Source organism: Oryzias latipes, chromosome 7, assembly GCF_053564925.1.
Source record: "Oryzias latipes strain Hd-rR chromosome 7, Olatipes_Hd-rR_3.1".
NCBI classification, from domain to species: domain Eukaryota; kingdom Metazoa; phylum Chordata; class Actinopteri; order Beloniformes; family Adrianichthyidae; genus Oryzias; species Oryzias latipes.
The window spans coordinates 31,618,691-31,640,121 of record NC_136243.1 but is presented as its reverse complement, the minus strand read 5'-3'; the positions used below and the strand labels follow the sequence as shown (position 1 = coordinate 31,640,121).

Here is a 21,431-nt window from a genome sequence, read left to right as displayed (position 1 = left end):
TTGTCGATTTCACCCTGCTGCCACCAAATAAATGCACTATTCTAGAAAACAAATGTCTGGAGCCAGGGGGACTTTTGAAAATGTCATAGAGATCATGTTCAGCTGGAAGATCTTGAAATAGTTTAATTTTGGACTGCAAGTAATGTATAATTTGTAAGTACCTATAGAAATGTGAATTGGTAAAGTTAAAGTTTTGTTTAAGTTGATTAAATGATGCAAATTAGTTATCTATGTATAAATCTTCAAGTTTAGTCAAACCTCTCTCATTCCATTCCTGATACAATTTGTCATCCCAAGGAGGCAAGAAAGAGTGATTATGGCTGTTCTGTTATGAGTAAAAGTTATGGTGTTTAATGAATGTTTTAAATCTTCTTATAATGGACTGATTATTTTGAGCGTGTTTTTGGAGACCTCTAGCGATCGCGCCGGGCATCGTTGTTCAGCCCACTTGTTTGAAAAAATCTTTATTGAAAAGTGCACGTGCAGAAGCAGAAAGAACCCGCTAGCATGCATGCACTTCGTTGTGTCAGGGGAAGGACTTTGCTGCATTCGTTTCAAGTGAGAGGTTGCATCGCCAGTACGTGCTTAAAATTTAATTTTGGAACATTTGATTTTCTATAAAAGAAACATGTTTATCAGTCTATTATTTTTGGAGTTTGTAAAATTATGATGCAATGCTATGCATACATATATGCTAATTGTATTGACCATTTGCTTTCAGTTTTACCCTTTTAAGTATCATTAAACCTGCTGACAACGTTCGACGGTCTCCAGAGTCGTGATATGAGAAAGGTGTTCAAAGGCTCCTGCATTGGACATGCATGAAACAGCACAGTAAAACGGCGGCATCCGGATGTGACGAAGTCAACATAGTCCAGGTACACTAGAGTGAAGCTGACCACTACTACGCCTCAACGCAACACGGCATACAGCAGTGATCCAGCAGTCGTCACCTAGTCAACTCCACCATGTCCAACAAAGCGTCATCCTTCAAGACACGATCAGAGGCTTCGTGTACCTCCTCCACGGGTTCTGCAGCAGCTAAGGCAAGAGCAAAGGCTGAAGCGGCCAAAGCCCGCCTCAGTTTTGCAGCTAAAGAAATGAATTTGAAAGTGGAAAAAGCCCAAATTGAAGCATCACTTGAAATTCTAAAACAAGAAAAGGATGTAGCTTCAGCCGTAGCTGAAGCAGAGGCATTAGAAGCAGCAGTCGCCTCTCATTCAGAAGTGAGGAGCAACCCATCTTCCTCTGTAACAGCTGAACGCACCAGACAATATGTCATGAGCCAGGCTTCACTTTTAAAGGAAGAAGGGGACACTGCTCGTCAGCCAACACAAGATGAAAATGCACCTCGAGGTAAGCCAGATCCCACCAGCAACCAGTCATTACACATGACAAGAGAGAAGGATTCACATCAAATTCAAGTTGGCCTTCCAAATTATGCTGACCATGTGCCAAACTCACCAGTCCCTGCTCCTTTTTCCCATGGCAATAAAAGTTACAGTCCCCACCGTTCAAATCGACCACCTTCACCTGGCTTCTATGGCACAAATCCCCCTCATCAAAAATCCAGAAACTCTAATGAAAGCGATTTCATTAAATACTTTGCACGTCGCGAAATAGTGGCATCAGGACTGCTCCAGTTCAATGATGAACCCCAAAGTTTCAGAGCTTGGAAACGCTCATTTGTAAACGCAATAAATGGGTTAGACCTCACAGCAAGTGAGGAGATGGACTTGATGTTAAAGTGGCTCGGCAAAGAATCTGCTGAACACGCAGAGCGAATCAGAGCTATACACATTAACAATCCAGTGGATGGTCTCAACATGATATGGGACAGACTTGAACGATGTTATGGCTCAGCCGAAGTGATTGAAGATGCACTTTTCAAAAGAATTGACACGTTTCCCAAAATTACATCTAAAGACTACACAAAACTTAGAAAGTTTAGTGACCTGCTGATGGAAATGCAGAGTGCTAAGGCGGAAGGAGACCTCCCTGGTCTTGCCTTTTTAGATACAGCGAGAGGGGTGAATCCTATTGTGCAAAAACTCCCTTTCAACCTGCAAGAGAGGTGGATTTCAGTAGGAGCTAGCTACAAGCGGGAAAGAGGTGTATCCTTTCCTCCATTTCATGTTTTTGTGGACTTTGTCACTCAGGAAGCTAACTCGAGAAATGATCCCAGCTTTAACTTTACATTAACCCAAGATGCAGTAAAATCAGACAAACCACCTTGGAAGGGAAACAGACAAAGAGAAATATCAGTACAGAAAACAACAGCTGTCCCTCACTTTACCTCAAACTCACAAAGATATGCAGACCGACATTTTGACATTGAGAAACTTTGCCCTATTCATAAGAAGCCCCACCCTCTTTCCAAATGCAGAGCGTTCCACATGAAAACACTGGAGGAGAGAAAGACGTTTTTAAGAGAGAACAATATATGCTTCAAATGCTGTGCTTCCTCGTCACACGTTGCTAAGAACTGTGAAGCGAAGGTGCAGTGTTCTGAGTGCAACAACGAGAAACACTGCACTGCTCTCCATGCAGGACCAGCACCCTGGTTGAAAGAAACTGAACCTGCAGCAGAGCACGGCGGGGAGCTGGACTCCGCTCAACTGGAAGAAATTTCTTCCAAATGCACACAGGTTTGTGGGGCAAATGAAGCAGGGAGATCATGCTCTAAAATCTGTCTTGTCAAAGTGTATCCGGCAGGAAACCCAGAACGAGCAATAAGGCTCTATGCCATTCACGATGAACAAAGTAACAGATCGTTAGTGCGGCCAGAGTTTTTTGAGTTGTTTAATGACCGTGGCCCCAGTTCTCCTTACTCACTTAAGACATGTGCAGGTACAAAGGAGATAATGGGCAGGAGAGCTACAGGTTATGTTGTGGCAGCCGTAGACGGTTCAGTCCACATCCCGCTACCTACTCTCATTGAATGCAAAAACATCCCAAATGACAGAGACGAAATACCCACGCCCAGCGCAGCCATGCACCACAACCACCTTAAGTCAGTAGCCCATCTAATCCCCGAACTTGACGTTAATGCCCCCATTCTGATGCTTCTTGGACGGGATGCCATTAGAGTCCACAAAGTATGCAAACAGATAAGTGGCCCTAACAACGCACCTTATGCACAAAAATTAGATCTGGGATGGGTCATTGTGGGAAATGTGTGCTTAGGCGATGTCCACAAAACTCTTGCGGTAAAGACTTTGTTCACAAACGCAACTGAGAAGGGCCGCCCCACAATGTTCGAACCATGTCCCAACGTTCTCAATATAAAAGAAAGACAATGTGAAATACAAGTTCCGTTCAACTTCACTTCCCAGTTTGCAGACGGTGCCTGTGAAATTGATCATCTTGGATGCAATGTGTTCAAACATACCAAGTATGACAATTACCTCTCACCTTCCATTCAGGATAATGCTTTCTTAAAAATAATGGAAGAAGGACTAAAAAAAGATGCAGACAACAGCTGGACAGCCCCATTACCGTTCAAATTGCAGCGCCAAAGGCTACCTAACAATAGATCACAGGCCTTTAACCGCCTAATGTCGTTAGTCCGCAACTTTGAAAAGAGAAAGGAAATGAAAGAACATTTCATCACCTTTATGGACAAACTATTCGAAAACAAACATGCAGAAATTGCCCCCCCACTAGCAGACGGAGAAGAATGTTGGTATTTACCACTTTTTGGTGTCTACCACCCTCGTAAGCCTAAACAGATTAGGGTCGTCTTTGACAGCAGCGCCAAGTATGAAGGTGTTTCGCTGAACGATGTGTTACTAACAGGCCCAGACCTTAATAACTCATTGTTAGGCGTTTTAATGCGTTTCAGAAAAGAAGCTGTTGCATTCACAGCAGACATCGAACAGATGTTTTACTGTTTTAATGTGCGAGAGCAAGACAGAAACTACTTGCGGTTCTTGTGGTTTCGCGACAATGATCTTTCCAAAGACCTCATTGAGTGTAGGATGAGGGTCCATGTCTTTGGGAATAGCCCATCGCCAGCAGTGGCTATATACGGCTTACATCAGTCCGTTTTACAAAACGAGCCAGACTGTGATCCAGATGTCAAACAGTTTGTCACGCGTGACTTCTACGTGGATGATGGACTTCAATCCCTACCCACTGTCGAAATGGCTGTATCTCTACTTCAAAGAACTCGTGATACCCTCGCAGACTCAAATCTACGACTGCATAAGATAGCAGCTAACAGAAAGGAAGTGTTGGAAGCATTCCCTTCACAAGATCATGCTAAAGATCTGAAAGATCTAGACTTTGACAAAGATGTAGTCCCTATCCAACGCAGCCTTGGTCTTCTTTGGGACTTAAGCAAAGACTGCTTCACCTTTAGAGTGTCAGACGAAGCAAAGCCTTTTACTAGGCGAGGCGTTTTGTCAACAATCAACAGCCTATATGATCCGCTAGGCTTTGTGGCACCTGTCACTGTACAGGGAAAGTTTATCCTCCGCAAATTCACGGTGAATAGTGGTGACTGGGATGCTCAATTGCCCCCAGAAATGGAAGAGTCTTGGTCTCTCTGGAAAGATTCGCTCAAGGAACTGTCTAACCTTACTGTTCCTAGAGTATACACAGACATTTCTCCCTCAAAGGCCACAAAAAAGGAGTTGTGTGTTTTTTCGGATGCGTCAACTAAGGCCATAGCTGCAGTAGCCTATTTAAGGGTAACAGATGCAGAAGGGAACTGCCAAGTAGGTTTTGTTATGGGCAAAGCAAAGCTAACACCACGACCAGACCAGACTATACCAAGACTTGAACTAAGTGCGGCCGTGTTAGCAGTGGAGCTTGCAGACCTCATCTCAGTTGAACTCGACATTGAACTAGACTACACTACATTCTATACAGATAGTAAAGTAGTTCTAGGTTATATCTACAACGAGACTAGAAGATTCTATGTCTACGTCAGTAATCGTGTCTCCAGAATTCACAAATCCTCTCATCCAAATCAGTGGCGTTATGTAGCCAGCAGTCAGAATCCTGCAGATCACGCCACGCGTTCTCTTTCTGCATACCAACTGCCCCTTTGCAACTGGTTCACTGGCCCTGACTTCTTGCTCCATCATTTAAGTCCTCCAGACGACTCTTATGACCTTGTAGAGCCTAGCATGGACTCAGAGGTACGACCCCAGGTGACTGCACTGAAAACTACAGCCACATCCAAGCAACTCGGATCTAACAGATTTACAAAGTTTTCCACCTGGAAGTCTCTCACACGTGCTATCACACGTCTCATACACACAATTTGTAATTTCAAGTATTCACCAAACAAAGACAACCACTGCCGTGGGTGGCACTATTGCAAGACAGGACTCGTTGTTGACGAGTATGATCAAGCTCAAAACATCATCATTCAAGCAGTGCAACAGGATGTTTACGAACAGGAAATCAAATATATACGGAAACAAGAGGAACTACCCAAAACCAGTCCTCTCAAAAACCTGGACCCCTATTTGGATGAAAAGGAGCTTCTCAGAGTAGGTGGTCGTATCAGTAACTCAAGTCTAAGTCAAGCTGAAAAGAACCCACTCATTGTCCCTGGCCACCATCATGTTGCAACTCTCCTCATAATGTATTTTCATGAGAAGACTCATCACCAAGGCCGCCTATTCACAGAGGGAGCTGTTCGTTCTGCTGGATGGTGGATAGTGGGTGGCAAAAGAAAGGTGAGCTCAGTAATCCATCACTGCATAACTTGCAAAAGACTCCGTGGCCCACTGAGCACACAAAAAATGGCAAATCTCCCTCCAGATCGCCTCACAACTGACCCTCCATTTACAAATGTAGGTTTAGATGTGTTCGGCCCATGGCTTGTGTCTTCCAGACGCACAAGAGGAAGTGTCAACCAAAACAAAAGATGGGCTGTCATATTCACCTGCCTAAGCGTTAGAGCAGTTCACATCGAAGTAATAGATTCACTTGACACATCCAGCTTCATTAATGCATTCAGGCGATTCATGGCCACGAGGGGACCCGTGAAAAGCATTCGCTCAGATCGTGGCACTAACTTTGTCAGTGCATGTAGAGAGCTCAAATTTCCCTCAAACCTTGACGACACAGCTGTACTCACTTACCTGAAGGAACATGGATGCACATGGACATTTAACCCTCCACATGCTTCCCATTTCGGTGGATCATGGGAAAGAATGATTGGACTAGCCAGGAGAATATTGGACTCTATGTTTTTTCAGCTCAAGACCACTAAACTCACTCATGATGTCCTTGTCACCTTTATGGCAGAGGTGGCAGCCATTATCAACTGCACACCTCTTGTCCCAGTTTCATCAGACCCAAACGACCCTTTCGTCTTGACCCCAGCCACTCTTCTAACTCAAAAGGAGACCTCTCTTCAAGCCCCAGCTGGAAACTTCACAGCATCAGACCTTTACAAGCATCAGTGGCGCCAGGTCCAACACTTGTCAAATTTGTTTTGGGACAAGTGGAAGAAAGAGTTTCTTCATACTCTTCAACCTCGTCGCAAGTGGCAGAATACCCAACCTAACATGAGTGTAGGAAGTGTTGTTGTGCTCAAAGACTGTCAAGTACCAAGAAACGAATGGCCTCTTGGACTCATAACTCATGTGTTCCCGAGCAAAGATGGCAAAATACGTTCTGTAGAAGTTAAAATTGCCAAATCAGATGGTACAAGGTGCTTTACTAGACCTATTTCTGAGGTCGTCCTTTTGGTTCCCTCATAAGATGTACTTGTTATTTTCTAATCCTGAAAAGTGGCATTTACTCATGCCAGGCGGGGAGTGTTCTGTTATGAGTAAAAGTTATGGTGTTTAATGAATGTTTTAAATCTTCTTATAATGGACTGATTATTTTGAGCGTGTTTTTGGAGACCTCTAGCGATCGCGCCGGGCATCGTTGTTCAGCCCACTTGTTTGAAAAAATCTTTGTTGAAAAGTGCACGTGCAGAAGCAGAAAGAACCCGCTAGCATGCATGCACTTCGTTGTGTCAGGGGAAGGACTTTGCTGCATTCGTTTCAAGTGAGAGGTTGCATCGCCAGTACGTGCTTAAAATTTAATTTTGGAACATTTGATTTTCTATAAAAGAAACATGTTTATCAGTCTATTATTTTTGGAGTTTGTAAAATTATGATGCAATGCTATGCATACATATATGCTAATTGTATTGACCATTTGCTTTCAGTTTTACCCTTTTAAGTATCATTAAACCTGCTGACAACGTTCGACGGTCTCCAGAGTCGTGATATGAGAAAGGTGTTCAAAGGCTCCTGCATTGGACATGCATGAAACAGCACAATGGCATATTGGAGCGGAGTGGTGGGACCAATGGTGTCTGGCGATCCCTGCTGCCAAAACATCAATCCTCTGATATTAGCAGCCCAGTAATGTTTGAATTCCGGTAGGCCAAGACCTCCTTCCAACTTGGATTTTTGTAAATGTGACTTTGAGGTTCGAGCATTTTTATTATTCCAGATATAAGAAGTGATTATTGAGTCTAACTCCTTAAAGAAGGAGGCTGTGAGGTAAATAGGGAGATTCTGGCATAGATACAAGAATCTAGGCAGAAAAAACATTTTTAAAGAGTTTATTCGGCCGATCATGGATTAAGCAAGAGTCTTCCAAGACTCAATATTCTGCTTTAATTTTGATACAAATTTTGTGAAATTCAAGGTAAAGATTAATTTAGGGTCTTTAGGAATAGTCAGGCCCAGGTAAGTGAAATGGTCACAGGCTATTTTAAAAGGAACATTTTAAAAGGAACATTTTGAGGAAAGATGTAATCAAATCAATAAGGAGGGGCACAGACTCCCTAGCATTCCGCAAGTATAACAATACATCGTCTGCATACAAGCTAATAACAGTTTCTGTTCCTCTGACCAGAAGGCCCTGGATATGTGGATGTGTTCTTATTTTAATAGCAAGAGGTTCCAAAGCTAAGGCGAACAGGGCAGGAGAAAGAGGGTAGCCCTGCTGGACAGAACACTGTAACGGAAATGGTGGTGATCTCTCCTCATTAGTCAGGATTGAACACAACAGACCTGCATATATTAGTTTCACCCAAGATATGAACATTTTACCAAACCCAAACCCTCACAGCGATTCAAACAGGTAAAGCCATTCAACCTGGTCGAAGGCTTTATGCGCATCAAGACTCAAAACCGCAGCTTCATCAGAGTCAATGTGATCGGCATAGATGGTGTTTATTATTATTATTATTATTATTATTATTATTATTATTTATGGTCTTATTATTGATTTATTATTGTTATTTATTATTATCAACTTATTATCTGTTTATTGTTATTATTTATTATTATTATTGACTTATTACTGCTTTATTATTAACTTATTATTGACTTATTGTTGGGCTTTTCTAAATAATTTAAATTACATGTCAAAGTATTCTAAAACTTCTTTATGTTTAGAAATTGTTTTTAAAAATTCTTTGTAATAATTTTTTAATTTGTAAGAAGTCCTGCAACTATGCATTTTTCATCAAAGTTTGAGCTTTTAAGGTTGACTGTTTCTCTTATTTAACAGCAACAAATGCTGTGTCTATAATATTCAACAGTTGGAAACCAGGTTTTTTTTTACCAGGATTTATCATTTAAGACTCACATATCGCAGGCAAGTAAAACTGCATTTAAAAAAAATACTGCATTAGCTAAGGTCAGAAATATTCTATCTGAAAGTGATGCTGAAAAACTCATTGTTACATTTGGGCTGGATTACTGTAACTCTTTGTAAGCAGTGTGTCCTAAGAGTTCCTTAAGAAGTCTCCAGCTTGTTCAAAATGCAGCAGCTAGATTGTTAGCAGGAACTAACAGAAGACATCACATCACTCCTGTGTTGGTTTCACTTCACTGGCTGCCAGTTGATTCTAGAATCAAGTTCAAAATCCTCCTGCTAACCGACAGTGGTGGAAAAAGTTGTTGGTACCCCTCAGTTAAAGAAAGAAAGTCCACAAAGCTCACTGAAATGACTTGAAACGTTCAAAAGTAACAATAAATTAAAATTTATTGAAAATTCAATAATCATATCAGCCATTACTTTTAAGGAACCAGGGGGCGGGAACAAATTACACCTGTTTTAAAATCGCTTCATTGGCTCCCTGTGTGTTTCAGAATTGATTTTAAGATGTTTTAATGGTCTTGGGCCGTCCTATTTATGTGATTTACTTTTAAAGTATGAGTCCTCGCTGAACCTGAGGCCCTCTGGTGCTGGACTTTCAGTTGTCCCTGAGATGAGGGCAAAAACTTTCGGAGAGGCTTCGTTCTGCGATGTGGATCAGCCTGTTGCAGCCTGTTGTGTTTTTTTGTTTGTTTTTGTTTTAAATGTTAAAGCACTTCGGGTTGCGCAATATTTGAGAAGCGCTTTTTTATAACTAAAGTTTGAATTGATTTGATTTGATTTGAAAAATGTCATCATTAAACTTTACTGATTTATGATTAAATCACACATTTTATCATTCAGAAGTACCACAAATATTTTTAAAGAACTTCTGGATTCTGTTTTTTAAAACAATAATTCTCCTACACTAGTATAAGGCCTTACATGGAATGGCCCCATCCTATAGTAAAGACCTCATAGTCCCTTACCCCCCAAACAGAACACTTTACTCACAAAATGCAGGTCTGCTTGTGGTTCCTAGAATTTGTAAAGGCACAGTTGGAGGTAGAGCCTTTAGTTATCAAGCTCCTGTTTTATGGAATAAACTCTCAGCTCATGTAAGAGAGGCCGACACAGTTTTACATTCAAAGTTAGGCTTAAAAGACAAGCTAATTCTTCTCTATGAGTTCTGGTACATCGGCTGTCCAGGGTTGTCCGTGGGCAGGGATGCCCAGTTTAGTTTAGGCTTTTTAGTTAGTTTAGTTTAAATTTTTTTATTGAATTCTATGTATTCATGGTCCTTTTGATATGATGTTTTCTTTACAATTACCGGTACAAAGCCCATTGAGACGACTGTCGCTGTGATTTTGGGCTATACAAATAAAATTGAATTGAATTGAAAACATCAAAGTTTTCTTTTCTTCTTTTTTTTATTGTTTTAACATTTTTTCTGCAGACTTTTTACAACTTTTAAAGCCTTTTTTTATTTACTCTGGCTGCAGTTTTTGTTCCTTTTTTATCTGAATCTTATTTTATTTTTATTGTTTTGCCTCTTGGTCAAATGACCGAAATTTACTGCAGTTTTTTTGCATTTGATTGAGATTTTTCTTTTTTGGAGGTTTGTCCAGAACAAATAAAACTAAAAGGTTTTCACATCTTTAATTATCTCTTTAAAAGGCATAAAATAATAATCAAAAAATTGATTCTGCAACAACCGTTTTTATAGCGTTTAGCCAAAAAGTGAATCATGTCAGAATATTGGGATTTTAGACATTTTTAGCACATTGAACAAAACTGTAGAACCTCTGAATTTGTGGTTGAAATAACATTTATTCTCGTCCTGAGTGCATTTGTGAATTACTTCAACTTCAAAAAACAATTCTTGAAGGTCAAGCTTTGGTGCTGCTGCAGAAACATAGATCAGTTAGGGCTGGGAGAAGAAAACACCTTTCAAAAAAATCAAAAACACTGCACAGAGTTAAAGCACAAATCAATAAGATCCCTAAAATAAATTTATCAAGATCACCAAAAAAACAGCTAACAGAGGATGAAAGTGAAATCACAAATCTTTTTCCTGCACCAACATGTCCATTGAAATCTGCACCAATGACAACTCTCTCCCTGCTAGGGATGCTCATCATCACTTTATCATGGTCCAACCAGAATTTCTCCATCCGCTCACATCCTACCTGTGGGGTGTACCCACTAACAACATTAAACATCCCACCTTCCATATCTATCTTCAGACTCATCACTCTATCAGACACTCTGTTTTACCTGCACAGGTGAACTGCAAAGGTGGTGGTCATTGTTAACCCGGGCCTCACCTGATCTGCTATGGATATCATAGGATCTGATTTGCATGTTTGGTTTGGCAAAGATTTTTATCGGATGCTCTTTCTAACACAACTCTTTGTATATATCTGCGCTTGGGACCGGCACAATGAGACCCTGGCTTGGACCCACCTCATGGCTACATTCTCCTCCTCTTCCACTTTTTGGATTTCTCCTTCATCCTAATATAATTATTCGTGATGTCAGTTTGCCCAACCAATCATGATGCCCTCATGGTTTTAACATCACAGATTATTTAAAATGCTTGATCAGGATCCCTTCTACAGGACCTGAAAGCAAATGGATTTAGTTTTGACCAAATTTATCTGATTCTCTTTAACTTCACTTCAGTTGATTGTAATCCTATGAAAACACTTTTTAAAGTTTCCAAAGACCAGAAAGTCTTTGGACATGTTTTGTCAGGTACATTTGATTATGTCACCCTGTGGTGTACAGCTGGATCATTCAGCTGGAGAACTCATGTCTCTGCATTCAAATAAAAACAAACACATTTACAGACCTTATCGATTCCTTCTGGAGACAATCAGAGAAAACACAAATAACATTTCTGTTAACATCAGTTCGAGTCCAAGTGCAGCAGGTCAACAAAACAGTGACAGATTTAGCCAAGAATCTCCATGATGATGCACAGACTTCTCACACATTTCAGATTTCTCCTTCATCCCAATAAACTGGTTTGTGATGTCAGTTTGTCTAACCAATCATGACACCCGTTTTTAACAATACTTATGCATAAAATATACAATCAGCGGTTATCTTGACTGGGAAATTTTACATGTAACAAAAATTTTGTTCCAGAAATAAATATGAGTGGACTATTTTTCTATGAAACTACAATCATTCTAAATTCATTGCCTTTGTTAAAGACCCACTCTACGACCCACTCTACGACCCACTCTATGACGCATATATATATATATATATATATATATATATATATATATATATATATATATATATATATATATATAACTTATCCAATTCTGCCAACTTAAAACTTAAATGAATTATTTCTGTTGGTAACAAGTAATTCAGTTAAATTTATTCAACCTAATTTCTCACGTCTATAAAACTCAATAGTTGTTAATACAACTCAAATTTATATATTTATTTAACTATATGTCATATTACTCCAATTCAAGTAATCTTTTTTCCATCGTAATGAATTATAATTCCTGAACTCTCATGTGTCTAAGTTTGAGCAGATCCTCATTTTTATAACAATAAAAAGAACAAAACAGTAAACTGTTAATGCGTTCATTCATTTAGGAATTTTCCAACATTACCAATATTTTTACTGACTGTAGGGGTGCTCTATAAACTCATAATCCTCTTCCTCCCTCTCCCTGATGGTGCAGAGACCTGAACAAAGTAGGACAAAATAACTCTGCAAAACATGGTGAAACACAGTAAAACTGCTAAACAACTAAACACATTTGGTCAATTACCCACACTTAAACCCAAATCCGTCCAGATAGGCAAAGGGAAAAATATCCAACAATCCCTGGTGGTGCCGATCTAACAGCAGCACCAAAGTTACACCTACTTAATTGAATTAATTTGAATGAAAGCCAAATAACTGTATGAAAACTAAGTGTTATTTTTAAACTGACTTAACAAAAAAAAAAAAAAAAAAGATTTTTAATTATCTTAACTGAAGCAAATAATTAAGTTAGATCAAAGTAAAAAAGTTGATTTTTCCAACATCCATATGTGGTCTTATCACCCTCTCATGGTGGAAAAATTATTATCTGAGCTTCTTCATCCACTAAATCATCTTCAAATGGACACGGCATGCTGCTTCACCTCTCTGAAAACAAAGTAACCTTCAACTAAACCTGCTGCAGACCAGGTTATGTTCAGAGCATGAGTTGCCATGGCAACTTGACCTAGCCTGAAACATACCTCCATTTCTGGAACCGAAAGCTGAGGTTATCAACTGCCTTAGCCTCAAAGTTACCGTGGGAGCTAGCATAACCTGCTTTCTGGAATACCCCCCAGGTATGGATATATAACACTCTTTAATGCAGGCAGAGTGGCACAAACATTACTTACAATTGTTCTCCAATCATCAAGAAACCACATGCGTGTTTGTAGTGAACAGATTTGCTAGACAAATAGAGCTGAGTCATCCATGAAGCAGTGAAAATGTATGCTAAATTTGCAGAAGATATTACCAAGAGGTAGGAGGTAAGTGATGAAAGAAGAAGGCCAAGGACAGAATCTTGGGGTACACCAGAAGAAACAGATGAGGCCTGGGATTTTAATTTCAGTGCCATGTCAAGGACAAACACCAGACTGACAAGGTTCAAGAAGATTATTCTGCTTTAAATGAAAGTTTGCTCCAATAGTATTGGCTCAAGTTGGCTCTAAAGTCTTCCTGTGCTGTTCAGGTCACCTGGACGGGGGATGTGGTTTGGTTCAGATATTTGTAGGTTGGTAGACGGTGCAGAGCTGTGAAGAAAAAAAACAGAAATGGTAAATGGCCTTCACTTATGTGGCACTGCACTACCTTCTTAAAAGGCCCTAAGTCTTTTCCAGTCACAGTCCCATTCACCCACTGATGGAGGCTCCGCTGCCGAACACTGGCAGAAGTCATTAAATAATATAAAGTCTGGTCTTTGTGTGTTTGCTTTCACTGATGACCCACCTAACAGTGCAGTTTTGAAATCCCATAGCCGTGATTAAGATGTTGATGATGACGGTGAAGAAGACGAAGATGGTAGCAGTGTTGCTCGGACGGTCCAGTTTTAAGTGCTTGTCCTCTCATGTGTCTAAGTTTGAGCAGATCCTCATTTTTATAACAATAAAAAGAACAAAACAGTAAACTGTTAATGCGTTCATTCATTTAGGAATTTTCCAACATTACCAATATTTTTACTGACTGTAGGGGTGCTCTATAAACTCATAATCCTCTTCCTCCCTCTCCCTGATGGTGCAGAGACCTGAACAAAGTAGGACAAAATAACTCTGCAAAACATGGTGAAACACAGTAAAACTGCTAAACAACTAAACACATTTGGTCAATTACCCACACTTAAACCCAAATCCGTCCAGATAGGCAAAGGGAAAAATATCCAACAATCCCTGGTGGTGCCGATCTAACAGCAGCACCAAAGTTACACCTACTTAATTGAATTAATTTGAATGAAAGCCAAATAACTGTATGAAAACTAAGTGTTATTTTTAAACTGACTTAACAAAAAAAAAAAAAAAAAGATTTTTAATTATCTTAACTGAAGCAAATAATTAAGTTAGATCAAAGTAAAAAAGTTGATTTTTCCAACATCCATATGTGGTCTTATCACCCTCTCATGGTGGAAAAAGTATTATCTGAGCTTCTTCATCCACTAAATCATCTTCAAATGGACACGGCATGCTGCTTCACCTCTCTGAAAACAAAGTAACCTTCAACTAAACCTGCTGCAGACCAGGTTATGTTCAGAGCATGAGTTGCCATGGCAACTTGACCTAGCCTGAAACATACCTCCATTTCTGGAACCGAAAGCTGAGGTTATCAACTGCCTTAGCCTCAAAGTTACCGTGGGAGCTAGCATAACCTGCTTTCTGGAATACCCCCCAGGTATGGATATATAACACTCTTTAATGCAGGCAGAGTGGCACAAACATTACTTACAATTGTTCTCCAATCATCAAGAAACCACATGCGTGTTTGTAGTGAACAGATTTGCTAGACAAATAGAGCTGAGTCATCCATGAAGCAGTGAAAATGTATGCTAAATTTGCAGAAGATATTACCAAGAGGTAGGAGGTAAGTGATGAAAGAAGAAGGCCAAGGACAGAATCTTGGGGTACACCAGAAGAAACAGATGAGGCCTGGGATTTTAATTTCAGTGCCATGTCAAGGACAAACACCAGACTGACAAGGTTCAAGAAGATTATTCTGCTTTAAATGAAAGTTTGCTCCAATAGTATTGGCTCAAGTTGGCTCTAAAGTCTTCCTGTGCTGTTCAGGTCACCTGGACGGGGGATGTGGTTTGGTTCAGATATTTGTAGGTTGGTAGACGGTGCAGAGCTGTGAAGAAAAAAAACAGAAATGGTAAATGGCCTTCACTTATGTGGCACTGCACTACCTTCTTAAAAGGCCCTAAGTCTTTTCCAGTCACAGTCCCATTCACCCACTGATGGAGGCTCCGCTGCCGAACACTGGCAGAAGTCATTAAATAATATAAAGTCTGGTCTTTGTGTGTTTGCTTTCACTGATGACCCACCTAACAGTGCAGTTTTGAAATCCCATAGCCGTGATTAAGATGTTGATGATGACGGTGAAGAAGACGAAGATGGTAGCAGTGTTGCTCGGACGGTCCAGTTTTAAGTGCTTGTCCTGATCGTTTTTTCCTTAAAGTTCTATTTGACAAGAAAAAAGAAGATGTCAACACAAGTTCTCCGTCACGACACAAACACCAAAGTTTTTGCAGAGTACTTTAGAAAATGTCCTTCTGAAAAAAGTAAACAAACATGCAAAAGCTAATGTAAAGAGAAAACACTCAAACCAAAAGTGAAACATCGTAATCAGCAGGACACAAAGCCGGATGGAGACAAAGCCGGAAAAACTGCAGGATGCATTGCCGAGAAGTATTATTATACATTTAATCCCTAATCTGACCTATTCTGAATGTTTTGAAGACAAAAAAATACACAAACATAGTCCACTATAAAAAATCATTAAAGGATTAAAAAAGAAGAACATTACAGTTTGCACTTGACACCAAATATCAGTCATTTTGGTGTCTAAATGTGATCTAGTATCTGTTTAAATATTTCTGAAATTTCTGGAGATGCTTTGTCAGGTATTTTTGATTACATTCCCCTGTGGTGTACAACAAAATAATTCATCACAGATAGGAGTGTAAAGATTCATTTTAACAACGATTTGATTCACATCATAATTAGTGATTACCGATTCAATTCACTTTCGACATCGGTTCATTTTTAATCATCTGATTCCCTGACCTTAAATGGATCCTGGACAGGTGAGGTTTTTCATATTCCTTGCATTTCTTCAAGATAATCAAGTGTAAATTAAACATGTGTACAAACAAACAAGTATACAAGAAATAGGGACAATGTTCTGTTATTGTTCTGGGTCGATTTGATTCTACTTCAGACAGATCGATCTGGTTAGATCATATGAATAGAAATCTATTCATCGATAAATCAGTACACCCCTAATCACAAGTGTTTCAGAAAACTTGTTCACCTGCATAAAAACAAACACATTAACAGACCATATTGGATCTATTTGTGATACTGTCCGAGAAAATTTTTTTTTATTACCAAGTTCAATTTAAAGTGCACTAGGTCATCGAAACAGTTTCTAATTGAATGTATGGCAGATTTGGAGTTCATAAATCCAACAATATCCATGAAGATGCTCAGACCTCATGCTTGTTAAGTGCCTTTGTCTCTACAGAGCATGCGTGTAAACGCTATGTTCCTCACCTTGACGTCTGCCGTCTTTCTCAGAGCCATTTCTTCCCTGTTCAGCTCGCTCCTTGCAGATATCCTTTTCTATCACGACCTCAAAGGAAACTAAGACTTCCAAAAAGTCACAAAGCTTCTAGTGGATAAGGGCATGACCACCACTTAGCTGTTTGACAGAGTTTTCTTCCTTCTAACTTTGACACTTGCACAGTGTTCTCACACATTTTGGATTACTCCTTCATCCCGATAAAACTTGTGATGTCAGTTTGCCTAACCAATCATCAAACCCCCCATTAAAGCATGGCTTTAACATCCCAGTTTTTAGGATTTTTAAGATGTTTGGAAGTCCTTCTACAGGACCTGAAGGTAAATTACTATGGCCTCTATAGAACATCTGAGACTATAAAAATATAATTGCACAGTTGCTTACCAATTATGCTGTCAGCAGATTAATTGGCTTAAAGCTGTCAAGCATTTTATTGTGTTCCCACATGTAAATAATTTCATGTTTTCTTATATTTTGAGCAACTTTACTTTATAGATTCAATGTGTCATGTATGGTATGCATAGGTACCAGTAAATAAATACATCACATTGTTTGATTTCTAAAGAATTTATTTGTAAATTCTAATACACACACAATTTCGTTTAAATTCACATATAAGGCAAATTAATTTTAAAAAAAATGTTCATTGAAAATAACTTCCGGGTCACTACATAAAACCGGAAGTCCTTCCCTACTTCGACATCGGTCAAGACCTCGCGCTGAACATGTCGAGTCTCGTGCTTCGGGCTGCGAGGCTCCGCGCGGCTCTCGTGCACATCCATGCTGGATCGTCCGCCGCTGGGCTCCGGTTCGCCTCCAGCTCCAGTCCGCAGCAACAAAAACCGGCTCTGATAGAGTCCACGGAGGAGTTTGTGTTCGTGGAAAGGCTCATCCCGCCTTCACGGATCCCGGATCCGCCCAAGCACGCCGGTCCCGCTCCCTCCGGCTGGACCCCCCCGGCGGAGACTCCGCCACCTCTGCCCTACATGATTCGCCGCTCCCGCATGCACAACATCCCGGTGTACACCGACCTGACCCACGGCAACCGTAAGATGACGCTGGTGCGGAAGGTGGAGGGGGACATCTGGGCTCTGGAGAAGGACGTGAAGCAGTTCCTGCAGGAGCTCACGGGGAAGGATATGCCCACGCAGGTCAACGAGGTCACCATGACCCTGAGGATCAAAGGTCACTTTGACCAGGAGCTCAAAAGCTGGCTGAGCAGCAAAGGATTCTGAGTTTAGCCAGGAGGGGGTCAACAGAGGAACTGCTGAGATGCTCCTGGACTTCATACATGTTTGTAACTTGAGTCTGAAGAAATGTCTGTCTGGAAATATACAGAAACTGTAAATTTTGGTGTAAAAACTGAAGCTCCATTATAGATACAAGAACTTATTTGTGGACTTTTCTTTCCTTTGGAGTGCCTCAGGGCTTTGATCTCAGCCCTCTTTGTCTTTGCAGCAGCTGTCGGGTTCAGTATAAATGTCTATGGGTTCAATATGTAAGAAGTTCAACATTTTCTTCTATTATGCATCTCAGTCACCTGCTTCTTAAGCCTAAAAATGAAATTCCAACCACAGTGTAATTATCAAAAACCAGCCTGACTCTAAAAGATTTTTAAAAGTCAGGGATTTGGAGGCATTTTTCTGATCGACATAAATTGATATTAAGCTTAAAATGTCATTTGAGTGTCTTTATTCTGTTAACGTTGGTTGGAGGTGTGAGGGGCTGTAAGCTAGCAGGAAACAGTTCTGAGTTATGGGCGATGATGGGAAGGGGGGGTTCCACACAAACACTTGAGTAACTTAAAAAAAACATTTATTTACAAAGAAGCTGTTATTTACACTTGTTTGTCAGTTTTGTCCGGTGAAGGTGGAGCTTGTTCAGGGGAGATCTGGTAGAGAAGAACTCCAATCCTCCTGTTAAACTCTTTCAGCTGATCCGCTGAGGAGGACAAGACGTCACAAAAGGCCAGAGCAAAGAATCTGACGAGAAAGCTGAATCTGACTTACCCAACGTGAGCTTTTCTCCGTGACTCCAGTAGCGAGGCTGAGTCTGCAGCTGCTTCACCTCCTCCTCCAAACATGCAGAAGCTTCTGGCACTTGGCTCAGCATCTCCAGCTCCTGAGGAAGCCGACAGCACACAGATACTGTGAAGGGAGGGAAGGACCAGGGTGGAGGAGGCTGCATCTCTGGAATCTCCTGTTCCTCTGCAGCTTCCTGATAGACAGTTCCAGGTGAGTCCAGGTAAAGCTGAGTCCCAGTTTACCGTGTTGCAGGCCTGCAGCAGCTGCAGGACCCTCTGGAAGATGTCCGTCCCGGTGCTGAAGCTGGGCGGCTCTCTGCTGCAGTGGGCTTTCAGGTTGCTCTCGTAGACGGGGCAGAAGGTCGTCATCAGCTGCTGCAGGTCACCTGCTGCCAGACGCAGCGAGCTGGCACAGAAAGACGGGCTTTTCTGCTGGCTGTGCAGGAAGTCACACTGCAGGGGGGGGGGTTAAAATGGTAAGAACCTGGACAAACGGCCAGTTCACAAGCTGCACTCAAACGCACCACAGTAACTCACACGTCTGCAGGATAAAAGATTTTTTTGAAACCACGTTTTAAAATAGACAAAAACAACCAAAACAGACTCAATATAGTATGGAAAAAAAGATGACTGAAGCTTTTTAATCTTTAGAGCAAGTTAATAAGGCTTTTAGAAATGTACAAATAAGTCTTTTAGCAATCTCGTTTTTCTCTCTGTATTTTTTGTGTGCAATGGACGATTCTGTTCAACACCTTTAAAGAAACAGATTTTTACAATAAGACAAAAACAAACCTTCACACTTCAAGACAAACATCTTTTTGCCAGAGAAGAGACATTAAAGTTGAGTTGCTGGTTTATAAAGCATCAAAATACAGGATTGACGTCCTCCAGACCCCCCCGGTCGTCTAGATCCAGTCTTTTGCCTTTGATTAGCTCGTATTCAAAAGTTTACATCCACACTGTTGCTTCAAGATTCCTTTCCCTTTATTTTAACTTTGTATACATTTTTTTTTAAAACGCTTCTTTAAATATTTTATGTAAATCTCTTTGAATTTGTCTATGTACATGACATGTGTGCCTTTCCTGACCACATCAAGTGAAAATGTTTGCCTCGTCACAGAGCATTGATCATACTTCAGGCTTTCTTTAACAGTTTCTCTCACATCACGAGCTTTGGTACAAACTGCATGCATGCCCACCTTTGACTGCAGCTGCTCGAGTTCTGACTGAGTTTTCTGCAGGAGAGCAGCCACGTCTCCAGCCTCCTTCCTGGGTTTGTAGGGTGACCTGCTGCTTTTATGTAAAGCCCTGCAAAAACAAGGAGTGAGAAAAAATGCAAAGAAGTAGTCCAGTAAATGTCTTTTTTTTCCCCAACAATTCCAGACATGGACAGACACCGATCTGCAGATCGGAAGCCCTGTAGTCTGGAAGATGCTGAAGAATCGGCAGGATATTTCTGAGTGGGCTCATAAATCTTTGAGCTGCTTCCATGAATGCTGCACGGAGGGGACTCGGACAGACCTGATGTTTACCGGCCAGGGGTTGAGCGCAGGTTCCAGCATCTGTCTGAGGTGTGGCAGATTCTCATCAGCGAAGAGCTCGCTCAGGAGAGCCTCACCGGATCCACAGGGCTTTGCCGTGTCTGAGATTAGGGTTAAAAGCTGCTCCAGGAAGCAAAGCTGCCGCAAAGGACTCGTATTACCCTTAAATACAACACAGACAAGCAAAACCGACAGTTTACCACAAGAGTGCAGATATTAAACAGGAAAATAATCAAGGTGACACTCACTCTGATCAGGTCGAAGTCATCCTTTCTGCAGAGCATCAGCTCTTCCCCAACTGCAGCCATTTCTAATGAACGGGAAAACAGCACAGCTGTAAAACCATCCCTTCATGTGAGGTGAAATTTTAAAGAAAGTTATTTCATTTCCACCTTTGGTCAGAACATCTGGGTTTTTCACTGAAACTGCTTTGCTGACAAAGCTTGGAACGATGCTGTGAAGGAAGCAGCCAAAAAACAAAACATAATTAAAGCTGAACTTCTTTAATCTACTGTGGAAAATGGAGTCCAGAAGCAGAAGGTGGTTTGTACCTGCTGAAGATCCAGGCCAGGATGCTGGAGCGCAGCTCTGAGGGGCTGCAGAGCAGCTGCAACATGGTGTCTGCTTCCCGCAGATCCAGACCCGGGAGCAGGGGGCAGGACGCAGCCTGCAACACAAACACAGCTCTGCACGAAGACTCACTAAAATGATGTCACGTGACCTAGACGTAATAGACGTAATTTTTAAAAAGTTTGTTTTCAAACCTGTAGCGAATCGTAAACACGGCGAGCAAGTAGGTGTGTGGAAGGACCCGCCATTTTCCAAACACGTCTTCTTCTTCGATGCAGCTTTTGTAAACCTCGAGAGGCCCTCTAGTGGCCCGGCATTGTAACTGCACGTAGACTGAGTAACTCAATTACTGTGTCACCACATTAAAAGTAATTATTTTTAAGTGTTGCATATTTGTTTTCTCTTATTTTATTCTATTGCACTTTTATTTATTTTGTCAGGTTAGGTTGAGAAAACTACACACGTTGTAACCTCGTGATCAGTAGAGTGTGGAAGAACCCTGCATAGCCACAACAGCCTGGCATCTTCGACCAATCCTGGTCCACACACTGCTGCAGGATGACATCCCATTCTCCAATCAGTATTCAATGAGCTTCACAGTAGTTAGTTAGGTCAATACCGATTGGTACAACAAGGAAATGTACCATCAAACTCAAATTTTCTCACTATTCACTACTATTTTGTTGATTTTCTTTGTTTTTGTCAACCAATAGAAAAGAGAGTGTTTTACATAAAGGATGAAAAATGAATTCCAGAAGTGAAGGAAATCTCTAGAGGTTCAGGCCTGTGTCTGAACCTTAATATTAAATGCACTGTGTTCTATGTATGACCAAAAGAAAGC

At 40.9% G+C, this 21,431-nt stretch overlaps 2 protein-coding genes and 1 long non-coding RNA gene across 3 annotated transcripts; 1 reads left to right on the top strand and 2 right to left on the bottom strand.

Annotated features, from left to right (window-relative positions):
• Positions 1-12,731: 12,731 nt before the first annotated feature.
• Positions 12,732-15,461, bottom strand: LOC144993874 (uncharacterized). Its single transcript, XR_013657154.1, has 3 exons — positions 15,198-15,461; positions 13,616-15,001; positions 12,732-13,419 (listed from the first exon to the last, which is right to left on the bottom strand). It is a non-coding gene; the product is annotated as an uncharacterized LOC144993874 (long non-coding RNA).
• A 1,655-nt stretch (positions 15,462-17,116) lies between these two features.
• mrpl49 (mitochondrial ribosomal protein L49) lies at positions 17,117-18,131 on the top strand. Its single transcript, XM_004070296.5, has one exon. It carries the CDS (start codon positions 17,182-17,184, stop codon positions 17,689-17,691), a length of 510 nt encoding a protein of 169 aa, XP_004070344.1. The 5' UTR covers positions 17,117-17,181; the 3' UTR covers positions 17,692-18,131.
• A 123-nt stretch (positions 18,132-18,254) lies between these two features.
• On the bottom strand, positions 18,255-20,935 carry haus7 (HAUS augmin-like complex, subunit 7). The gene is made up of 9 exons (XM_004070297.4): positions 20,785-20,935; positions 20,572-20,687; positions 20,413-20,474; positions 20,269-20,330; positions 20,001-20,182; positions 19,679-19,787; positions 18,723-18,932; positions 18,466-18,577; positions 18,255-18,397 (listed from the first exon to the last, which is right to left on the bottom strand). Exons 1-9 carry the CDS (start codon positions 20,836-20,838, stop codon positions 18,294-18,296), a joined length of 1,011 nt encoding a protein of 336 aa, XP_004070345.1. The 5' UTR covers positions 20,839-20,935; the 3' UTR covers positions 18,255-18,293.
• Between the last annotated feature and the right edge of the window lie 496 nt (positions 20,936-21,431).

Bases quoted from the DNA above. Each gene is read 5' to 3' on its own strand.
- haus7 (XM_004070297.4), bottom strand. From the start codon at position 20,838: ATGGCGGGTCCTTCCACACACCTACTTGCTCGCCGTGTTTACGATTCG. The intron at 20,331-20,412 runs GTGGAAATGAAA...CCCGTTCATTAG, and splicing joins CCCAGATGTTCTGACCAAAG to AAATGGCTGCAGTTGGGGAA. The intron at 18,933-19,678 runs GTGGGCATGCAT...CCCCCCCTGCAG, and splicing joins TCGAGCAGCTGCAGTCAAAG to TGTGACTTCCTGCACAGCCA.
- mrpl49 (XM_004070296.5), top strand. From the start codon at position 17,182: ATGTCGAGTCTCGTGCTTCGGGCTGCGAGGCTCCGCGCGGCTCTCGTG.